The sequence below is a fragment of the Haemaphysalis longicornis genome, unplaced genomic scaffold (genome assembly GCF_048455015.1).
Source record: "Haemaphysalis longicornis isolate Haplotype H1 unplaced genomic scaffold, Haemaphysalis longicornis Haplotype H1 scaffold_1, whole genome shotgun sequence".
NCBI classification, from domain to species: Eukaryota; Metazoa; Arthropoda; class Arachnida; order Ixodida; family Ixodidae; genus Haemaphysalis; species Haemaphysalis longicornis.
Window position 1 is genome coordinate 349,667,351 of NW_027526203.1, and position 22,241 is coordinate 349,689,591.

General features: G+C 44.7%; 2 protein-coding genes across 2 annotated transcripts in view; one reads left to right on the forward strand and one right to left on the reverse strand.

Moving 5' to 3' along the window:
• Positions 1-1,330, reverse strand: part of LOC144154176 (protein fantom-like) — a gene marked incomplete in the record, with an annotated part of 72,997 nt that extends 71,667 nt beyond the window's left edge. The window contains 3 exon segments of the mRNA XM_077685827.1: positions 430-553; positions 872-985; positions 1,074-1,330. Coding sequence (XP_077541953.1) covers positions 430-553; positions 872-875 — 128 coding nt within the window.
• Positions 1,331-1,568: 238 nt separating this feature from the next.
• Positions 1,569-22,241, forward strand: part of LOC144154228 (ribosome biogenesis protein bop1-A) — a 53,210-nt gene continuing 32,537 nt past the window's right edge. Inside the window, exons 1-10 of the mRNA XM_077685831.1 lie at positions 1,569-1,814; positions 2,181-2,399; positions 5,998-6,195; positions 8,866-9,017; positions 10,526-10,643; positions 11,026-11,127; positions 11,872-11,973; positions 19,892-20,002; positions 20,727-20,888; positions 21,450-21,530. Coding sequence (XP_077541957.1) covers positions 1,719-1,814; positions 2,181-2,399; positions 5,998-6,195; positions 8,866-9,017; positions 10,526-10,643; positions 11,026-11,127; positions 11,872-11,973; positions 19,892-20,002; positions 20,727-20,888; positions 21,450-21,530 — 1,341 coding nt within the window. The 5' untranslated portion in view covers positions 1,569-1,718. The remainder of the gene's footprint in view (positions 1,815-2,180; positions 2,400-5,997; positions 6,196-8,865; positions 9,018-10,525; positions 10,644-11,025; positions 11,128-11,871; positions 11,974-19,891; positions 20,003-20,726; positions 20,889-21,449; positions 21,531-22,241) is intronic.

Consider the following 22,241-nt stretch of genomic DNA (forward strand, 5'->3'; position numbering starts at 1 on the left):
ACAGGACTGAGGCTGCTACCCTGTCCAAAACGTAGTGCCTCAAAACCATGCAGTCATTGAAGAGTAATTATATGTTTTCATTCATCAAGTGGCATAAATCTCGCACATAATTCATTTCGCATAAACTAACTGCAAAAACGGCATTTGTAGCGCGCTCACAGTTTCCTTTAAAATGACATGTCGAGAATAACTTGGAATAACCTACATCAATTGACACTTCTAGCTGAAGAAATGCATGATGGGGCCACCCTTGTTAGCAGCCTCCGTAGCCCGTCTCATTACGGCGGTCTCTTTGCTAGGAAAATATGACTCCCCAGAAGAATTTGACACGCAAAAAAAATACGAAGAGGTGCCGATAAATTCCTGTCGATCCTGTACACACGCGCAACCTCCACGATCAGTACACCGTCGAAACAATGGTAGTCTCACCTTTTGGCCCTCTCCTCCTGGTCCCTGGCATGCTTCTTGAGGTGCACGTTTTCGTCCCGTAGCTGTAGATAGTCATCTTCCAGAGAGCGCCGTCCGAAAACATCTCCGTTCAGCCGCGCGGACCCTGCATTCGCCGAGCAACGCTATTCTTGATCAAACACGCAATACGATCATTGATCCGAGTTCCGTCGTCGTCTTTCGAACACCATATCTTCCCGCAGCACGCAAGCGCAGCGGCGAATTCAATAAATGCGTGCCGCCCACTGAGGTGACGCTGGATCGGCTTGACCTGTTCCCCACAGACGCGCAATTAAGCGTCGTCTACACAACACAATCCCCACGGAAACACATTACAAGGACACCTTCGCTTCTCTTATTTCCCAGTATATGAAAAAGCATAAAAATAAATTCTAAGGAAAAAGGGAAGTTGATTGGCACTCACCCATCCGTCGATGTGCCGCAAGTTGTTCCCGTCGGGCTGGAAGGTCTCATCCAGATGATTTAGTGCGGCACGCTTAAACAATCAGAACGCAACTGGGCGAAGCTTGACCGTAATCTAAGGAACAAACTGTACAAGTGAGTAATATTCTATTGACGCAGACACAGCCGACTATCGCAAAACACGGAAGCCAAGAGGCGATCACCTCGGGCATCAGCGCGCAGATTCAAACGGCACTCGTCTTCCTGTTCCTCAGGGCTCCGCCAACCAAATCACACCGTAGTCCAGTGAAAGTACACACACGTTTTTCCAGCATTCAGTCAGATTAAAAGCGCCAAGAAGCAGCACCCAAGGGTCAAGTGTGGTCACACATGATGAGCACACGACGCTTCAACACAAACGGCTTCACGCACGTCAAACTAAGTTTTTGCAGTTTTCGTTTTGTTTACAGAAATATGCTGCTTTCGTCTAGCGTCGGTTTTCTGTGCGGATTGGATTGATTTTTTGATGAGCACGCTGGCAACCATGTACATTGTACATTACAATGAGATTAACTATATGACAATGAGTGAATAATATTTTAACATTAAACAGCGCACAAAATAAAATTACATAATTTATTTGCATACTTGTTGCATAATTTACTGTGACAACCATGTTCAGTGTCGTTGATATTAGCCGTTAGCCGTTAGTAGCCATTACCTATTTGCACTGCTGACAGAACGCGCATGCATGTGCCGCGTGCCCGCGTGTTCGTAGGATCGTTGCAAGCGGGAGGCTCACGAGGTTGCGAGTTTTTGCGCATGATCCACCTTTGGGTAGCGGTAAGCAGGTGTTTGTCGGAAAAACCATGCCTCCGAAGCGTTTGAAAGCGAAAGCGCCCGCCAAGCCGGCCTCTAAGGCTGGAGAGGCACGCAAAAGTCAAGCTGCGACAAGTGACTCTCAGGTGACTGCCGAAATAATGAGCCTGTCTGCGCATCGCTGCATGCCGCGGCTTTGCTCAAGCGTATTTTGGTTATGTGTGTGTGTTTTTTTTTTCCCAAAAGCATCTCACCTTTGAAAAACAGCGCTACTGTGAGCAGCTTAACATACGCGAACAAGAGTGAAAACTGCAAAGATGTGGCAACGAGCGTAAGGTAGACAAACAGCGCTGTTTGTCCATCTTGCTCTGGCCCGTCTTTGTACGCCATCCTCTTTCTTTCGGTACATGCCTCTGAGAAATCTAGCGCCTGCTGGTACGTGGGAATGAGTAGTGTGTCCCATTGCCACGAGTTTTACCGGCTATCAAAAATTTACTTGCTCTTGTTTGTAGCAACTTGAAGATGACTCCGATTCGAGTGTCTACTCGGATTTGGGGAGTGAGGAAGATGATTCGTCAGAGCTGGACGAAAGCGCCAGCGAAGCTGATGAAGGGGACATCAGTAGCCAAGATGAAAACGACGAAGGCCACGGAACCGACGATGAATCCGGAGATGAATTTGTCGAGGAGCTGGACGATGTTGAACAGCAGACAGACGATGAATCGGAGAATGTGAGTTTGCATGACAAAAGGGATAAACAGTGCCACTTAATGAAGGGGCAGTGCGTCGAAGCACGCCATGATGATAATGTGTTGTCGCTGGGGGATTGTTTTGGTTTTATGACTAATGAACCTTTTTCCGGTAATCTGTGCATGTTCTACCTGATTGGATGACACTCTTTTGTACCAGTCGGAAGACGGAATTTAAAAGAACGACACCAAAAAAACTCACCACATAATCGAAACATACACATCTGGTCAGGTATTCCTGTTTGTTTCCCCGCCAAGACAGCGGCTTTATTTGCCCGCTGAAGGCTGACCATCCTGTAAGATAATTTGGTAATTGAGGTGTTGGGAAAGTTTGTGTGCCAGGAGAGAAGGGCTTCAAGAAAGAGAGCACTACAAACCACGACAGAAAAAAATGAAGAAGGACGAGACGGGACGCTTTTTTCTGTCGTGGTTCGTAGCACTCTTTTTCTTGAAGCAATATGTACCAACTAGCTAAACAGCATATTTTACTGAAGAGAAGGGCTGCAGCGTGCATTTCAATTGCATTTTCATTGCCTGAACTTGGAAAGGGCATGTTCAGAGTTTTTCTGTCAAATCAGGGCCACAGTGGCAGCCACAAGATAGCTACGCTGCTGGAAAAAGGTCTCTTGTAACATGTAATGAAGTTGGAGGTGTTAGTGGGCTCTTTGCTCAAGATTTGATATCTGCATATGTGTCTGTGTTTTCATCTGCACCACCCCGAACGTCTCATGAGGAAATAGCGTTTCATCCCATTAGGCATTTGCAGTCCTCTTCTGTGGTTTGTAGCTATTGCACTGCAGCACAACCACTTTTATGTTTACAGAGGCTGCATAGTTGCAAGTTCACCTCATCTTTTAAGTCTTCAAATGACAACCTGTGAACCACCAGGGCAATAGAGTGGATACCAAGAGACCAGTCTAGAAGAAGGGGAAGGCAAATAACATGATGGAGGGATGAAATAGGGAAATTCGGGGGCAAAGAATGGACTCGAGAAGCGCAGGGCAGGAGCGGTTGGATGTCAATGGGAGAGGCCTTCGTCCTGCAGTGGACATTGATGATGATGATTGTGGAGATTAAGTGGTATTTGGGAAGTGTGTATGAAAAGTCTTATAGCATCAATCTATAGTCCGCCTCTTTTCATTTTGCGTCAGCAAATGACGGAGCTCAGAAATTATTGCACTGTAAGGAACAAAGTGTTGTTTTGTCTTTCTGACAAACACTGCGTGGTCATACATGCTTGGCTAATAATTTCAGTGCCTAGGACTGATTCGGGAGCTACTAAAACGTACCAACAAGTACAGCTGCAGTACCAACAAGCACACCCTACAGGAATAGCAATGAAGTGTATTTCTAATTCTTAAAGAGTTACATTCCTGGGAAGTGGGAGTGGGAGCCGTCTCCTCCTCATGCTAGGTGTGAGTGGAGTCGGTGCCCCTTATGCTAGGGACGGTAAATTGGCACCACAGGAGTGCCTTCAGGAGGCCTGTGATAGTCAACCTGCTGAGGTGGGCAGCTGTGAGCAAACCAGCTAGACCATCGACAGATGTATGACTATATACAGTCAAACACGGTTATATCGAACTCGCAAAAAAACACCTATCAGTTCGACATTTTATAAAAGCAAGCTAAGGAACTGGACATCATAAAAGCACATAGCATTTTCAAAAAAACCCTTTATTGGTGAAGCTGCCTTACTTTTGCACAAAATAGCCCTGTATCTTCTTCTACTTGAACATCCTCGCTGCCCAAGACAGTACGCACTTCTCCACATTGTGTGATGGCTTGAAGAAGCTGAAGCCGCAATCTTTCACATTTTCGAAGAAGCACTGGACTAGTGCGAGTGCACCAGTCATTTCGGAGGTTGTAGGCAAAGGATCGTCGTTGCCTTCCTCGTTGTGCCCGCTCTCACTTACGCTCTGTACGATGTCGGGAATGTTGTCCTCCAAACTCTCCTGTGGTCGCGACACCACGATCTACATTCACAAACTCACCGACCGTGGATCCGGCAACGACCTCCAGAAATACCGAGAGCCACTCCACTCTTTGGCAACACTGGTGGTGGCTTCGTTGCACTCCTCATGATTTCAGTCATAACAACACGCATAAGCTGGCAGAGTTGAAGCAATTTCAGGCGGTTCTTTTAGTAACATCTGCGCAGAACCTACTTTGACAAAGTGTTCTTGGGAATCTCGTGCCTGACGGGGATATCTGAATTCTCACCAAGTTCAACTCGATTTACGATTACCAGCTTCACGGCAAAAGGAAAATTTGCCCGCTTCGTGCTAGCTAGAGTCACTAAATATACCTTTATTTAGTGAGACGAGCGCTAGCCACCACAGCTACACTTCCGAAAAAGCCCACAAAGCGCGTATGACGGGAACACAACAAACAAAAAAAAGCACGGCATGCGGGCCAGGATCACGGCACAAGCCATGACTCTCGCTACATGGTGCGATGGCGTAGTTACAATAGGGAGAGTGAAATGACGGAGGGAAAAGAGCCGCTCGCACCCCTCAAAGTGGGGCTAAACCACTTTGAGGGGTGCACCAGTGGAATTTCTCCTCTGCGCCAGGGGAAAGCCAACTTTGGAAAGCTCTGCTGCGGCATTTCAAGTTCGATATATTGGTTATTGCTGATATTTTGTTCGATATAAGCGTAGTTTTTGCTATACATTTCATTGTAAGTGTAGTGTGTCCAGAAATGGTTCGATATAAAGGATGATTCAATGTAGTCGGGTGTGACTATTTGTTACGAGATCAGTGTTTAATTTAGCTTGTAGGCTTCAAGTTATCACCTGAAAATGTAGCGTTATTGCTTTAGGATGTGCTGGATTTGGTCATATTTCAAGCCTCTCTTGTTAGCAGTGCACAGCTTTAGTTTATAACTGTTTAACTGAAAGCATGCGTTTTGGTGTGTGACCAATAACACCCTCAAAAGTTCTGGCACAGCTTCGAAGTGAGTTAAGAGAAACAAAACAAGAAAGCACTTTTTCCTTTTCATTGGTAATACAACTGACGCAGTGCAGCAAAAAATTGGGAGGCTTCTCCATGTTTGTACTGCAGCAGGTTTTATAATTCTCTGCTCAGGAAACTGGCCTTTAGAGGGGCCCTGCAGTAGGTCGAATGTGTTTCTTTCTCCTTTTTTTCCCCCGTGCCTGGAAGCACTGCAAAAGCTGTAGCAATCTCCAGCCCAAACGGAACTGTGCTCACTGTTTTGCCTGCTGCACAGGTAGCTTTTTTAGTCTCTGCATTTCCTTTTGTTGCAACTTTCGTAAAGGTGGCTGTTGAATGCTTCCATTGCTGTGACAGAAATAAAGCCAGCCAATAGTGGCAAAGTTGCTATTGGCTGCATGTGCACCCAAAAATACCCAGACTTTGAAGAACTGAAACATGAAAAAATTCTTTGAGCAAGTTTGTTAGTGTGACTTGTAATATGTGGCTTTGATATTTGCGGCCAACTTAGATGATCTAAGACTGGACGTGCCTTTATAGTTTATAAAAGTGTTTTAGCGGCTCTTCGAGCTGCAAGGGTGAATATGGAGAGCCCTGGAATTGTAATTGTTTTGTCTTCTGTTTATTAGGAGGAAAGCACAAAGATGAAGTTTGTTGGGGGAAACGAGGATGACTTCCTCCTTGGGAAAAAACAAAAGGCTGCCAGCAGAACTCCCAAGGCTGAACCTGGCAAGCGTTCATCAGAGGCTGTCAAGCAGGAAGATGCCCAAATTGAGTCCTCGGGGTCCAAGGTGGATGAGTACGCATTTGATTCATCTGATGAAGAGGTGAGGCATTGACATGCTGCTGCACGTGAATCTTTTTTGCCAGTTTTCTTTCGCTTCAATCTTAGAAAAATACTGCTGTCTTGGTGAGATTTTTAAAACGAAAGTGTTTTATGCCGGGGTCCACCAAGATCTCACTGACGTCATATCCGTCACGAAAATGGCATCACCAGAAAAGCTTCGATTGTCGCGGCTGTGCTGGGATTCAAGCCATAAACTCTTTCACCGCAACGGAAGGTACGAAACGCACTCCCAACTGCACTATGAACAGGCACGTAAATAGGACGACGAATGCGCCTTATATCCTTCCCTTCAGATGGTGCTACCCTCTAGGAGACGCGAAGGGAAGTAGTGCATCATGACGCTATTGAGTGCTGACAGTTGGCGCCTCGATGCAAGTGCCTACACGTACGGGGGACGTGCAGCGTAAGGTGCGGCCACCGACTTGCGAATGTAACGCTTGTGACACGGTCCGCCGCTCCTTTTCACTGCAGCGGTGTGTGTTCACCAAACGATTCGCTGACAACCCTTTTAGTTTCGTTCGCACGGACGGTTTACGAGCGCCTGTGGTTTCACTCGGATTTGCGCAATGCTCTGGCGCGTGCAATCCAATGTCTAACGTTGATGTGTATAACGGTGCATACCGACGAAATATAAATAGCGGTGTGCAAGTTCATATCGATGCACAATAAGCATTAAACTGCTCCTGTGAAGGCACATTTCACTTTCATGTTTTACTAGTTTCTATGCAAGAGGTATCAACCACTTTTTTTTTTTTTTTTACCATATTCTAATTACAGTTAAACAGTACAGTGGAACCCCGGTTATATGTCCCCAGGTTTTACAACCCAGCTTTTACAATAACCCAGGTTTTACGACGGGCAAGTCAAGTCCCGGTGAAGTCCCTGTATAAACAATGCATTAAAAACCTTGGTTATCTGTTGCGATTTCATGCCTGACCGGCACTATCCGATCACCCACGCGAAGCACACGATTGATCGGCTTATGAATTGAAAGCACTGTAGGCCTGTTCTTGGACCTTGAGCCCGCTCAATCAGTTCTCTCCGACATAGCTTTCTTCTCTGTCTCATCTTTCATGTTTCTCTCCTCCAGCAGCCACCTGCTCCTTTACACAGTCGCTTCCTCCCTCTCTTCGCTGGCCTCTCTCCTCGTCTTGTTGCGCAGCGGTCGCAGGGGCAGTGTGCAGGGGCTCATTTCTCCCACTCAGCAGTGAATTGCCAACAGGTTACACTGGCAGGCTTAGGCTTCCACATGTGTTTGTCGTGATTGTGCATGCCATGCTTCGCACTGGCTCGTAAGAATCGTGCAGTGTAGTGTGATACAAAGTTTGTTTTTATACAGCGTGATTGGCACCCGCACTGCATTATTCTTTTCGCATTTAATTTTTAAGTGATTTGAGTTTCCGAGTACTACAAAACACTAGTTTGTAGTTTACGTTGAACTTTTTTGCACATCTGTCACGTGAAACTGTATGATTAATTATGAGGTTTAATGTGGCGACACTACACAGGCGATTAGGTGCGCTGTAGTGGAGGGCTCCAGATTAATTTTGACCACCTGGAAATCTTTAACGTGCGCCGAAATCACGAACACACGGGCGTTTTTGCTTTTCGCCTTCATCAGAAAAGCAGCCACCGCGGCTGTGAATTGAACCTGCTCTGGGAATCGAAACTGTATTTATAGGCATTATTGTTGTTGTTCAGACTTTACGACGCCCGCATTTTACGATGCTTTTTCACGGTCCCGAGAAAGTCGCTTAATCGGGGTTCTACTTTATTTTGAAAAGTGGGCAGATTAATCTTTTGGCCATTTTACAGGGAAGTTCTTAACGAATCAGGCTGATGTTGCCATTTGGTCTCTTTTTTTTTTTTTTTTCTCTCTCTATGGGATACAATTTATCAAGCACAAAATGCATGAATACGAATTCTCAGCATGTGTGGTTGCAGGTTTAACACTGTAACTACAAATTTGCTTTACCAGTTGTACCATCAAACTTGGCTTCGTTGCTGAAAAATGCACAATGCAAATGGAAGTTGGCATCATTAATTAATGCTAAAGAAAATTATCCAGTGTTGAAACTTTTGATGCTAGCTGTAAGGGGCACAGCACTTTTTTTCCAGTACTTTTTGAAATATTCAAGCTAAAAGTTCGAAACAAATTGGGCTCTGTGCCCAATTTGACATAAATTTATATTCTTGTCACCAACAAAACTTTTTAGAGAAATGTACAGAAGGCTTAAATTCAGCATACAATTTGGGAATTGCTGCTCATGCATATTTTCGTAGCTAGACATAGCTAAAGTTGCCCAAGACGCACGGGCAGAAAGCAGGGGGGGGGTCTACCTTGTCGCATTCCGAAAGTTTTTCCAGAGAAAATATTGTTGAATCCAATCCTTAGAATAATCAGGGCATGATATAAAAAAGTTCAAGCAAATTGAAGAGGTCAACCAGTCACCCATTGTTCGATTTTATCTGAAATCACTCAGTAGGCATTCGTTTATATTCTTTCTGTTCAATTTAACGGCGGTTGTGTGATGAGAGCTTGATGCCACAGTGACTAAAAAAAGGAAGTAGATATATTCGATGTGTTTATCTTATTTATTGGCCTGGTTGTGCACTTCTGAATGGAGGGCTTACTGCTGCCTTGTTGCAGGATGTGCGCAACACTGTGGGCAATATACCGATGGAGTGGTATGAACATTATCCACACATTGGCTATGACTTGGATGGCAAGCCTATTCTCAAGCCACCTCGAGGCAACGAGTTGGACGAGTTCTTGCGCCGCATGGATGATCCGAATTACTGGTGGGAGCCCTGGCCCAATCTTTGCCGATTTTTTATTATTGTTATTCTTTCCACTTGTTCACACACATAAGCCAGGAGCTTTGTGCTTGCAGGTGGCAGATTTTTTTTGATGCTGAACCAAATAAATGGAAGCCAGTTTAATTCTTTACTGCTGTAATTGTGAAGGAAGCTATGTGGAAACTTGTAGTTTGCTGTTGGCTACTATGAGAAAATTTATCGTGAAACACATTTTGGGCCACTGTTTGGGCACCTTGCTACTTTGCAATACCCTGCTCTTGTTAAGGCATATCTAGCCAGCACAAGTGCTGCATAGCATGGTTTTTTTAGAGCAAAGTACCGTTTTGTCAAATAAGAATTGTGTGATTTGTATAAGTTGATGTGTGTGTAAAAAGTGGAGGAGAGGACACTTGTGTGGGCTCTTAAAGGGACCCTGCAACACTCTTTGAGCAGTGCAAGTAAACCTGCGCGACGTTTAGATTACACTGCCAGGAATACCTGAGCCAAATATTACACGTGCACGTGAAGCGGTGAGCGCGCAAATCGATGGGAAAGACGCGGAAAAACCAACCGCTCTCTCTTCAGTTGTCCTCATTATGCAACCCCTGGCATGGCCTCAGGGACGTCACATAGGCCATGGCTGCGCGATCGGCTGTCACTGGTCAACTTCGCGGCTAGATTCTCCCATTTCCGTCATCGTCATCGCTGTGCACGAACCTCTTCTATGCCTGAACCTGTAGGCACAGTTTTGCCGTTTATTTTGTGTTTTGAGTGCGCGCAGAGTTTGAGTGATGAGCTCAATACTTCCCTTTCAACGGGACCACTCCACTACAAACGTTTATTGCTTCAAAAACGCCCTACCAGCCCGAGCGCGCACTTGCGAGCAGGCACCCATGCCTGCTTTTTTGTGGCACCAGACCGGAAATAGGCCCCTCCGCGTTGTGGAGAAAAGGAGAAAACTACCCGGCATGTGATATATCGAAGACCGCCGAAGAGAACGCCGCGAGCCGCCCCCCTCTCCGGGAGAGAGCGCGCAGCTTTCGTCGCGCTGTCCGCGGTCGAGTTGAGAGAGAACGATTATGCGCGATTTCTCATCGCGCGTAGTTTCGTTAATTGTGAACGGATTTTCATAATTCTTGCAGGAGGAGATTTCTGGGACAATAGACTTTATCCCGAAATACATTACTAGTAGTCGATGGCAAGTGTTGCAGGGTCCCTTTAAGTCACCGAAATGAACAGCACAGGGAAATAAACGGAACCGTTTGAATGCATCTTGTCCAACAGTGGGGAATACGGCCATAGTTGGGCCGACACAGCAGCATTCATGACAAACCGTCCAACCGCCTTTGTTTGTTCAGCAGCCTTCATTTCGTTTATGGTGGCCTTGTGCAAAACAAACAAAAAAGGGTTTTGTGCCCTTTTGTAAGCTGCAAAATTCTTTTTTTTTTTTTCTTTTTTTTTTTTTTTCTTGTGCTCAACTTTGCACCTTATTTTGTCTCACTCCATTGCAGGCGAACAGTGAAAGACAAAAGCACAGGGCAGAATGTTGTTCTGTCTGATGAAGATGTGGACCTTATTCAACGGCTCCAGCAAGGACGCTACCCCAGTGCCACTTACGACCCATACGAGGTAAGTTAGTGAAGTGGATAATGCCTTTTGTACTTTTGTAGTTACTTTGGTGCTAGTATTCTGCTGTTGAAATTTTCCCTATAGACAAAGACTATCTCCTGCTTGCAATACGCGCTGCTGCAGCTTGGGAAAATGCACCGTTTGTTACTGTAGCAAGGGGAAGGGAGCAGTCATTGTGAATCATAATGAAACCTTTCAGTCCAGCTGGTAGACTTGTGAGAAGAGCCAAGTGCTGCTTCAATAAATTTGTACGCCTAGCAGTGCAAAAGCACTTCTGACTTGCAGAGGTTATTGTGTGCATTTTTTTTAAAATCCAGAATAGGGAGAGCACTCACTGTTTCTCCTTCTTTTTCATGTGGGATTTTCTCCATTTTGACGAAAGCCATTCGAGGACATTTTCTCGCACGAAAAAATGATTCATCCTGTCACAAGCCACCCTCCTCAGAAGCGAAGTTTCGTCCCTTCAAAGATTGAGAAGCAAATGGTGAGAATATGCTTTTGGTGAGATTGGGCTCAAAGTTCATTGCCGGTCATTTAGCTATTATTGTTACTGTCAGCTGCAAATAAAAGTGATCAGCTGTTATTTCTTTCCTTGGTGGCCTGTATGCAGTGGAGATAGGGCAGGGCCACACTGAATCGTACCAGCTATCATGGCAGCATTGCAGTACGTACATGTAAACCAGTTTTTGCTGATACGTAGCATGACACAAGAGGACTGCTACAAAAGCCCACCTGCTGGTCTAAAGTTTGAACCAGTAGCCTGCCAAAGGACCTAAAAGCTGGCTAGGCCAGTCATAGACAAGCCAGGCGGCAACTTTACTTAGTGTCTTTCTTCTTGACAAACTTGGTTTGTCAAAAGAAAGTACTACTGCTGTGTCTGGCTTTCTTTCCCTTCTGCACTTCAACCTACCTCCTTGCCCTGTATTGTGTTGCTCTGTCTAGCAAGGTGAATTCATGTGTTCTGTGTGCCCAATCAGTGGCTCTGCATCTAAGGCCATTAATATGCATAATGTTCTTTCAGTTAAAAAGGGAATACTGCCCTATGTTTCTGCATACCTTGCCTTTAGGGCTTGCAAAATCACAGTAACATTTGACTAAGGAGTGTGTTTGAGCTGGACAGCTGTCTTGTGCCTTAATTCTTCACTGTTTTTGAAAGCCACAACGTGAGACGGTGTAACTGGAAAGTAGTGATTCTTCATCCTGGTGACATGCTCGGTGTCTTCCATAGGTGTCAAGAATGGTGCATGCCATCAAGATGGGCTGGATCAAGCCACGAGTCAAGCGGGATGACCCGAACCGTTTTTCACTCCTCTGGGACAAGGATGATGAGGTGCTGAGCCATTTCTTAATTTTATTTTGGTTTCTTGGTTCGGGAACCCTGCCCCGGGCTCAAATATTGTTTTGCTATACTACACACACGTACACATTAGGGATGTGCGAAGAATTCAATTCGGAGTTCGAATTCCTGGTTTCTGAATTCACAAAAACAAAAATGGAATTGTGGAAGCTGTTGGGCACTTTCCTCAACCCTTGCTGCAGGTCCGCAAACCTTATCTGCTCGATCTAAGTCAAATTACCTTGCACTGTTCTTGTAAAAGTTACCATGTCCAAAACAAAATTATACTGCTCGCTGGCATGTTTGGAGACGACCAGCCACCACGCCAAAATGAGGCAACCGCTGCACCCTTTGCTTTGCCATTTCTCTTCCGTGCATTCGGTGTTTTCTGGTCAACACAAAGCGCAGCTTAGTGTACAACCTTTGCACTGTGAATGCTAGTTATTAGAGCATCTACTGAGGGCTAAGAAGCCAGCTGCTTGGGATCCAGAGGAAAGTGGGGAAGTGCACGTGATAGCTGACTTTGTCTCGGAGCATTGCGGCCACCCGGGAAACGAGACGAGGATGACGCTGAGTTATGAGAGAAACTAAAGGGCACCAGCACCAACCACTCTAGAAGCTAAACAAAGAGAATGTTACATACACTAATGCACAACAAATTTGGGCTTTAATATCTCGCTGCAATTTCTTCAGTTATAAGGCATTACATGTTTTATGCCTCCTTCAGGGAGTGAGAAAGCACTGCCAGCTTTTAATGCTTAAAGGGACCCTGCAACACTCTTTGAGCAGTGCAAGTAAACCTGCGTGACGTTTATATTACACTGCCAGCAATGCCTGAGCCAAAATATTACACCTGCACGCAAAGCGGTGAGCGCGCAAATCGCTGGGAAAGACGCGGATAAACCAACCGCGCTCTCTTCATATTTTCCTTATTTGCACCCCTGGCATGGCTAAAATGATGTCATTGCAGCCATGGCTGTCCTGTTGGCTGTCGCTGGTCAACTTCGCAGCGTATTTCTCGGATTTCCTGTGACGATCCGCCGTCGTCGGCGCTGTGTACCAACCTCTTCTATGCCTGAACCTGTACGCACAGTTTTGGCATTTCTTTTGTGTTTTGAGTGCGTGCGGAGTTTGAGTGACCAACTCAATACCCCCTTACAACCAGACCACTTGACAACAAACGTTTATTGCTTCAGAAACGCCCTACCAGCCTGAGCGCACGCTTGCGAGCAGGCAGCCATGCCTGCTTTTTTGTGGCGCCAGACAGGAAATAGACCCCTGCACGTTGCCAAGAAAAGGAGAAAACTTCCCGCCTGTGATATATATCGAAGGCTGCCAAAGAGTACGCTGCGAGCCACCCCCCTCTCCGGGAGAGAGCGCGCAGCTTTCATCGCGTTGTTTGCGGCTGAGTTGAGAGGGAACAATCATGCGCGATTTCTCATTGCGCGTAGTTTCGGTGATAGTGAACGGATTTTCATAATTTTTGCGAGGGGAGATTGCTGGGACAATAAACTTTACCCCAAAATACATTCCGAGTAGTCAATAGTAAGCGCTGCAGTGTCCCTTTAAGGGGGGCACTGCTCTCAAAAAAACTTTTTTAATTTTTAAGTAAACTCTGTGAAACTTAACAGTCTTGCTGCTTTTCCCCACTGATTTCAAATATGGTATTATTTTTTTAGTTGGTGAATTAGTTCCCGAGATAATTAGAGGTAATTAACCATTTCTGGAGGAACAATAGACAAAACAGTGGTGGTCATAAAACTGTAATCATTACATTGTCTAACACTAAACCCTGGTGAGTGCAATAAGAGAATCAGTTCTTGATGCATCGCTTGGAACTAATTTTACAGCTCATTAAACCTTGGTGGCACCAGTGGAAAGGAACCATTTTGAGTGCCTATTTCAAACACTGAAGTTTAAATGAGCTGTAAAATTAGTTCCAAGCGATGCATCAAAAAACTGATTGTCTTATTGCACTCACCAGGGTTCATAGCATTGGAAAATGTAAAGATTACCGTTTTATGACCAACACAGTTTTGTCTATTGTTCCTCCAAAAATGACTAATTATCTCCAATTACCACGGGAACTAATTGACCAACTAAAAAAATAAGGCCATATTTGAAATCCGTGGGGAAAAAGCAGCAAGACTGACAAGTTTCACAGAGTTTGCTTAAATATTAAAATAAATAGTTTTAAGAGCCATGTCGCCCCTTAATTAAGCAATCTTTGGTGACTCCCACCAGGAATCTATCCGGACACAATCACTCCGTAGCTATGCCTGCCAACTCTCCTGATTTGCCCGGGAAGCTCCTGATTTTTTACCTATCCTCCTGATTGTGCGAAACAGTCATAAATATCTTGAAAGGTGCCCCAACCTTGCTGCGGAAGAAAAAAGATATTTCAAGCAGGACCCCACCGCATTGTAATTGCTATCAGGAGTTAGGTAGCCTGCCGAAGTCAGCAGAAGTCTTATCCAAGCCATTTGAGTTCAGTGAACGGGTAGGCCTTTTTTATATAGCTCCGTTGACAACATGGCGTTGTTGAAGAAGTATTTGCAGTTTTTCTTTTAAGCTTTTATACACAGAATTGTCGTGATTTCTGCTGTCTCGTAAAGGCAAAAGGCAAGCACTTTGGATTTTGCATGACTTATGCATGCGATATGGACATGGCGCATGGCACATGGCGGGAGAAGCGATTTAAGCTGCATTTCGCAACGACCAAGCACTGCACTTGCTGAGAAGCAGGGGATCTTGGACAATTTCTTTGTTAACAGCAATAAAGACAGTGTTGCACATCCAAAGAGCCTCCTCAACAGATTCTAGTCATGGAGGTGCTAGGAGAAATACTCTAACAAGTACTTAAAGGAAGCAAAGTCCGCCGCAGTGAAGTCGCCGCAAAATAATCAGTCAGTGAACTAGGTGGAGACTTCCCAGTGTACCCTGCTCCTCCAGATTGTAAATAAATGTCATTTTGAATTTGCTTGCTTTGCAGTGTTGTTGTGGCATTTAAATCAAAGGTGATGTCGCAGGCTAGACAGGCCATGTGCTGCAAAAAAAAAAAAAAAAAAAAAGAAATGTGGCCAATCTCCCGATTTCCGAGGTCTCCAGGTTGGCAGGCATGTGTAGGTGTACATGGGCCATATGGGGTATTTAAAGGAGCCATGAAGAGAAAATGCAAGTTGGTTTTATTCGAAAGATTTCGTGTTTTATAGTGCCCCCAGCGCTTGTCCGGATACAAACGGTGCTTTATTCACTGAGAAATTAAACAATTTAGGTTAAAATTTGGATTTTCCCGCTCAATCGTGCGTTTTCGTAGTCCCAAGTGACATCACGGGAACCGACCGCTCTGCAGCCTAGAGTACCTTCATTCACGCATCCACCGTACAGGGTAGAGACACGTAACGCTGGCGCCGCCATGTTCGGTTGCTCGCTCGCCGCCGAAGCAAGTCATTGTGTCAAAACTGCGCTAAAATTATCGCTGCAACGCGGTTTACTGAATAAGTTTGAATCATATTGTCTGTTTCGCGTTGCTAGGTCTCGTGGGAAACGAAAAGAATAACGCGTTGAGCCCGTTGGCCCAATTGCGGCGGCACGGGACCGTTCAAAGGTTGTCTCCACCCTGTACAGCGGTGTTGGTTTGTTCCCGCGTTTCTTTATGTTCCGTAACCTAGATGGCGCCACCATACCGTGGCAAGCGTTTGGTTTGTTTTTGCCCGCATTTAAACCTGGCTTGTTTTTGTTCTGGGAGAAAATATTCGTTCCCTGAAACAGTGCTCGCTCGACAAATGGGGTCACGTAAGACACCGTTGCTTGCGTCAATCGGCCAGTGTCGTCTGAGACAACCCCAAGCCCCGTAGTGCTGTGCAGCTAAACCAAGCATGCTGTGCGCAGTACGAACAGCAGAACGCATCAGTACTTCTATGTTTACATGTGCTTTCGTAACTTCCACTGTTTGTCCCATCATTCTTATTGCTTTGTAAAGAATGTGCCCTAAATTTAAGCGCAAATCGCTCGTTCGTCTAGTCTGTAAGCTCTACCTAATTTGCGTCTGCTTCTGCCAGCCTCCGCCAATCGCAGAGCTTAGCCCATGTGACATCACAGGTTCTGTTGCGGAAAATGAGCTGGTGGGTCGCATGACCATTCCCGTTTTTCCTAATTATGTAGCTTATTTGAGCGAAGTTTACGTTAAAAGTGGTGTCAGTATGATTCTAACGAGACAATCTTTTGAATGAACCAAACTTGGGTTTTCTCTTCATGGCTCCTTTAATGGAAGGCCGTCTAATAATACTAAAGAAACATTTAGTAAAAGGGCATAGGGCCTCTGAGATGAACATACATAGATGTGCATGTGCAAAGATGTACATGTACATGGGCATCTATGTACATGTGCACAGATGTACATGTGCCTCTGGAAAGAATGCTTAGCCAATGGCTGACGATTCCCACATGGGAGCTGCTGCATTTTTCTTTTCTTCTTCTTCTTTTTTTTTTTTTTTTTTTTTAGGTCAGGTATGCAGTAACTGTATGAAAAAAAAGGGGGGGGGGGGGGGAAGAGCAAGACCAACAAGGGCTCAAAAATAAACACTGTGCTTCGCATCCTTTGGCAGTGCCAAGGGTCAGCCGCAACAGAATGAGATTTCTTTGGATACTGATAACAGTGCCGCTACAGTGGCTAGAATAGGAAAGTGTGATGACCGTTCCCACTTCCGCGTGACGCTATTGGAGGAAATTCCAGGTGGCGCTGTCGCACGCTTACACGTTCGCTGCGGTGGCGGCGGATTATGGAGTACGAGTGTATTCGCGCGCAGCACCACATTGAGAAAGCCTCCTTGATAGCTATTCCAGGGTTCGCACAGGTCCTTGAAAACCTGGAAAACCCTTGAATTCAGAAGTGTCAATTTCAAGGCCTGGAAAGTCCTGGAATTTTTACATGGTCCTTGAAAACCCTTGATTTTTCCGGAGAGAATCATTGGCCCCGTCTTTTCACAAGAATTTAAAGTGTTTGCCATGGATTTTAGGTGTTAACAAATGTAAAGAAACATTGTAACAATCAAGTTTCAGTGTATTGCGTGAAATTACAAAATTGGTGGATTTTCATTATTACAAGGCTACATTGGGAGCAGGCACTTGTCAATCCAATTCATATCACAATACAATCAAGTAAAAGCCAGCTTCTGTTCTCTATTTTGCATCTAGTCTGTGGACGCTTGCTCATTGCATGTTTACTGTGCCTCATACGCTCCATCTACGTTTGCTTTTACGTGCAAATGGTGGACGTGTACATAGTTCATCCTGCCTTGAAGCAACACTTGCTCGATTTAATTTCAGCTGATACTCTGGCTGACAAAGCAGGAGATGCAGGCAACATTAAGTTTTGAAATCAAACAGCCTCAGAAAAACCTGTAAATACCAGCCATAAAATAAAAAAATAAAGCTGGGGGAGCCTTTACGAACCCGTTAGCATCTATCTCGATGTGTACTAATGTGCTTAGGTATTGTGGTATAAAAACTTTTGCATTGTGTTGGAAAGGTTATAAATACTGCCAGATAAAAAAATTAGATGGGGACCTTGAAAATGTGTTTTCTGGTCCTTGAAAGTCCTTGAAAACCCTTGAATTTTTGCTTTTGAAGCCTGTACGAACCTTGCTATTCTACATGCTAGTGAAAATTGAGATGCAATAAATGTCGTATTTTTTTAAGAACTACTATCATCGCAGTTTACAACCGACTGGACGCGTTTCAACAGCCGAATATAGCCGGCTGGCTCTGACACTTATGAAACGCACATCAGAGAATTAATTGTGGGCTGGTAACTGGTAAACACGCATTTTATTTTCGACGTGCTCGTTACAGACAGACAAAAACGGCTCACTTTTGGTGAATTTCTCATGATTCGTTCAAAACTACAAAGTCTCGAGGCCATCAGCTTTCTTTGCTCAATGGGCCTTGCCTTTCGCTGCTAGTTCTTTTTTGTGTGTGAACAAATTCAAGCATTTTTTTTCTCGAATTGTCTTCGGAAAACCATTTTCGACCTTCGATTCTGCAGCTACGTGAGGAAATCGAGCTTTAAGTGCTTCTTTCTTTCACGACAAAGCCAAAACGACCAAAACGAATTTGATAGTCATGGACGGGGAGAGTGGCAGACTTCTTCAGTATGTCAGATGCCTCGTAAGTGCTTCCAATGTCTGGAATTGTACGTGTACGGGCTTTCGCTTTATCCTGCGAAGTGCGACACACGCTGTAAGCCACAGTGAAGGGGGAAACACTCAATCAGCGTGTGGTTTCCCCCATGTTGCTGTAGGTAGGGTCAAGTTCTTGACAGAAAAGAAGCATGGGGTTCTTCAAACTCTGCACTCACAGGGGAGTCACCATCCTTAGCTTTTATTGCTGGGTGGGGCTGCGGGTGCGCTTCTCGCTTGACACTTCCTGCTCGGGGAAGTTGTTTCGGCTGGTACTTCGAAGGACTTGGAGATTGCGTGGGCAGATTTTCCGGGGGCAACCTAGGCGCCCGCCTATGTAGATTGAGACAACTTTTCCGTTCACGGTATGTTCAATGTGCCGGGAGATGTATCTTACGTCGAAGTGTAGCTCGCACATAGCGGTGTTTTCTTTGAGTCGCTTCTCAGTACGTGGTATTTCTCATCGCCACTGCGCCAGTACAGACGCACGTCCTTCGGAACGACAAACAACGATCGTTTCTTTTTGCAAGACTTGTACACCGTAGAGCGGCCCGGCACAAAACTGTGGATCTACTTTTGCGGCACTAATGCACCCTTAAACCTGCTACGGCACAGGAAACAAGCGGTGCTTCTCTCTGGGCAAAGCGAATCGCATTGCAGACGATCCGCGCGCGCCTCACCAGACGACGTGTAAACGATCGCACGCGCCCCCTCGCGGATCCCTAACGGCGGCTTCAAGGCGCCTCATAGGCGCTGCATGCCGCTAATCACACTTTCCTATTCTAGCCACTGTAGTGCCGCCTATTATCACAAGCCCTAACAATGGTTTACTCCTAAAAAGCCACTGCTGCGTGTGCATGCTCCAGAGTCTGAATTTTTACTGCTTTGAGATTTGTGCTAAGAAATAGTTGGTTTTATGTGGTTGGCAACATTGTTCCAAAGCAGTAATCAATGGTGCCCTTTGTGTAATATAAATCTGTCGTCAGGATGGCAGTGCACTAATAAGGGACCTTGCATAGCCGAAAGTGGTTTTGCTTCTCTATTTTTTTTTTTTTTTTTCGCCATTTTTTCTACCACCCAAAGTTTTGTTGCTTTTTCTTAAATCCTGGATATGAAGAAAAACATGATTAGCTGCAGTCATTCATGTTCCACAGACAGAGGCAGGCTCCGAAGGAAAGTGAGAAAACGGCACAGAACCCCGAGAATAAACGTCTCTTGGCTTGCAGTGGTGTGTCTGTAATGTGGACACACTTTTACTGAACATATTTTATAGTTCTGAATTGAGCTAAAACTGTCAGATATTGAAGTCATGTCCACCACAGGGCAACAGCATTCAATTGTGTTTTGCCTTTCACATTTTTATGGTCTTGCTTTTGCAGCGTGAGGGTACACTGTGAGAACTTTGCCGTCTTAGTTTGAAACATTGATTTTGTCTTTATCTGTTGGTTTGATGTTCTATTTATAATTTGTGGTTCCATAAAATTGGCAATAATACATGTAGTCCATTAAGGTAATACTATTTGTAGTCTGTTAAGCCACGGGATCAGTAGACACGGCTGTTCACTGGATTTCTTTGCAGATCATTTTGGAGTTGCTGAAACTAGACTTGTAGCTGCTATAGTGCAAGCAATAGTTTGAATTTTGCATGGATTTGTGAAACAAAATTTTATTGTGGGCGCTAGGTTCCCAGGTTTCCTCTGTGCTTGCTCATTCTGGGTTGTCACTTCTTGCAGGACACGCCCAATGATCGCATGCAGCGCTACATTCCAGCCCCAAAGATGAAACTCCCTGGTCACGAGGAGTCCTACAATCCACCCCCAGAATACTTATTCACCAAGGAGGAGGCAAGGCTCCCTGTCCTTAAAGTCCTTTCATTCTCAGTGTATAGTGCAACGTGCAGTCAGGAAGATCTGTTACATGTCGGAGGTTCTGTTGCTGAGAGCTCCATCGGCCTACTTACAAAGCCAAGCAACTCAAGTGTCGCTGTTTCATTCAAGTTGTAAGCATCTGTAGAATTTTTTTTCTAGAAAGCGAGCAGAGGGGGGTGCTGAGTGGGCAATGAAGTGTGCATTATTCCAAAATTGAATGCCTAGTTATCCACTGTTAACACATTGACAGTTGCTATATCCATCCGCAAAGAGAATAGAATAAGGTAAAGTTTTGGACTTCTGTACGTACTACTATTGGGCTGCTGAGCATGAGGAAGCAGGTTTGATCCGAGCCACTACGACGAAAAACGAGGTCTCAGGGGTCAAGATAAACATTTGTTAAAAATCCCCAGGTGATCTAAATTAATCCCTAGCCCACCACTACAGTGTGCCCAGTTGTAGCTTTGGGGTGCAAAACCCCAATTTTTAAGATTTGTGGGCATAACAGACCAGGTAAATATCTTTCATTTTTGTGATTACCGTTTCTAGTACATATTGCAGTACTGCAAATGTTCTACAGGGTGTTTCATTAACCTAACATTAGAGTGAAAAATCTTTCAAAGTAAAAAGCTGTCATTCAGGGAGGTGAACTTCATTTTTACGTATCAATTAGTTCATCTGATGAGCATTCTCTTTCCAGGAAGAGAAGTGGCGGGAGCAAGAACCAGAAGAGCGCCGCATCAATTTCATCCCGCGCAAGTACTCCTGCTTGCGGCTAGTGCCAGCCTATGACCGCTTCATCAACGAGCGCTTTGCGCGCTGCCTCGACTTGTACCTGTGCCCACGGCAGCGCAAGATGAGGGTATGCACTTTGTGCTCTTCAAATTCTCTTTACATAGTGTTCTCAGCGACGTGCTGGCATCAGGGCTATACGATGTGTAGTTTTCATAAATGTGTTGAGAACAACAGATCCTTAATGACATACACATACTCATCTATTCATTACTTCAGTACTTTTGGCTTGTTTTGGTCTGCCTATCATTTTGCATGCCTTCTTCTTCAAAATTCCAACTCAGCTGGTCTAGTCGTCCTTGGCTCACCCCCTTGCATACATCAGTGACCTAGGGTGATAAGAGTTGAAATCTGTAAGCAGCTTGGCCAACATCGCAAGAAAGGAAGTGAGGGAAGACCTGACAGACTTACTCCTTACCCCAAGTGTTGGTTAGCCCTTTGCAGAAATACAAATAATATTCTGCAAAAAGCTACATAGTTAATTCTGTTGTTTCCTGGTTTTACTGGTTTCCTGGTTTCTGTTGTGTTTTCCTGGTTTTACTGCTTTGTGTGAACTGTGACCGTCTTTTTATTATGAGGGGAGGTTAGGTTTTTACCGTCTTCCTCTCTCCCCCCCTCCCCCCTCCTTTAGGTCAATGTCGATGCGGAGGACCTGATCCCGCAGCTTCCGAAGCCAAAAGATTTGCAACCTTTCCCTAGTGTCCAGTCCATAGTAAGATGTCTTTTCTGTGCATTCTATTAAACTTTAGCATCTAGTATTCCATAGCAACACGTTGATAGCAGGAGTCGTATTTATGTGATGCATGCAGTGCCAAGATAACCTCTTTTTTTTAATCCTCTAAAAGGACGCTAAAGGCTGAGTGACCGTTTACTTAACTTTAATGCCACACCTTTCATATCTCTTTTGGCTTTTGTCTGACCGCTAACAAGTCCTTAACACTTTCGTGACCATGGAAAAATCAGTTGTTTTTAGGTAGTCCAGGAAATATTTTTTCTTGCCACAGAAAATGATTGATGCTAAAGTGTAAAGTGTGAAATGATAAAGGAAGGATAGGTCTTTCCAACAGTAATAATTTCAAACAGCAGATTTGTTACGAATTTCATCAAAAAAAATATCAAAACAAAAAGTAACAAAAAGAAAAAAATGATGGAAATGTCAATGCTACTTTGAACAGGGTACACATAAAAAAATTGAAATATACAATTTGAACATAAGGCCTTTATAGACTAATACTGCAAATATGAGCTGTGTAAGTACAAAAGTTATTTCCATACATAAAAGTATAAACACTAGTGTCTATTATGCCACCGCGCGAAGCAGTTTCTCGAAGCGGTGAAACAGAGGTTGGTTGCGCATGTTTCGCAGACAACATTTGTTGTCTGCTAAATCTTCCTTTCTTCGTAACACAGTTTGCAGTTCCGG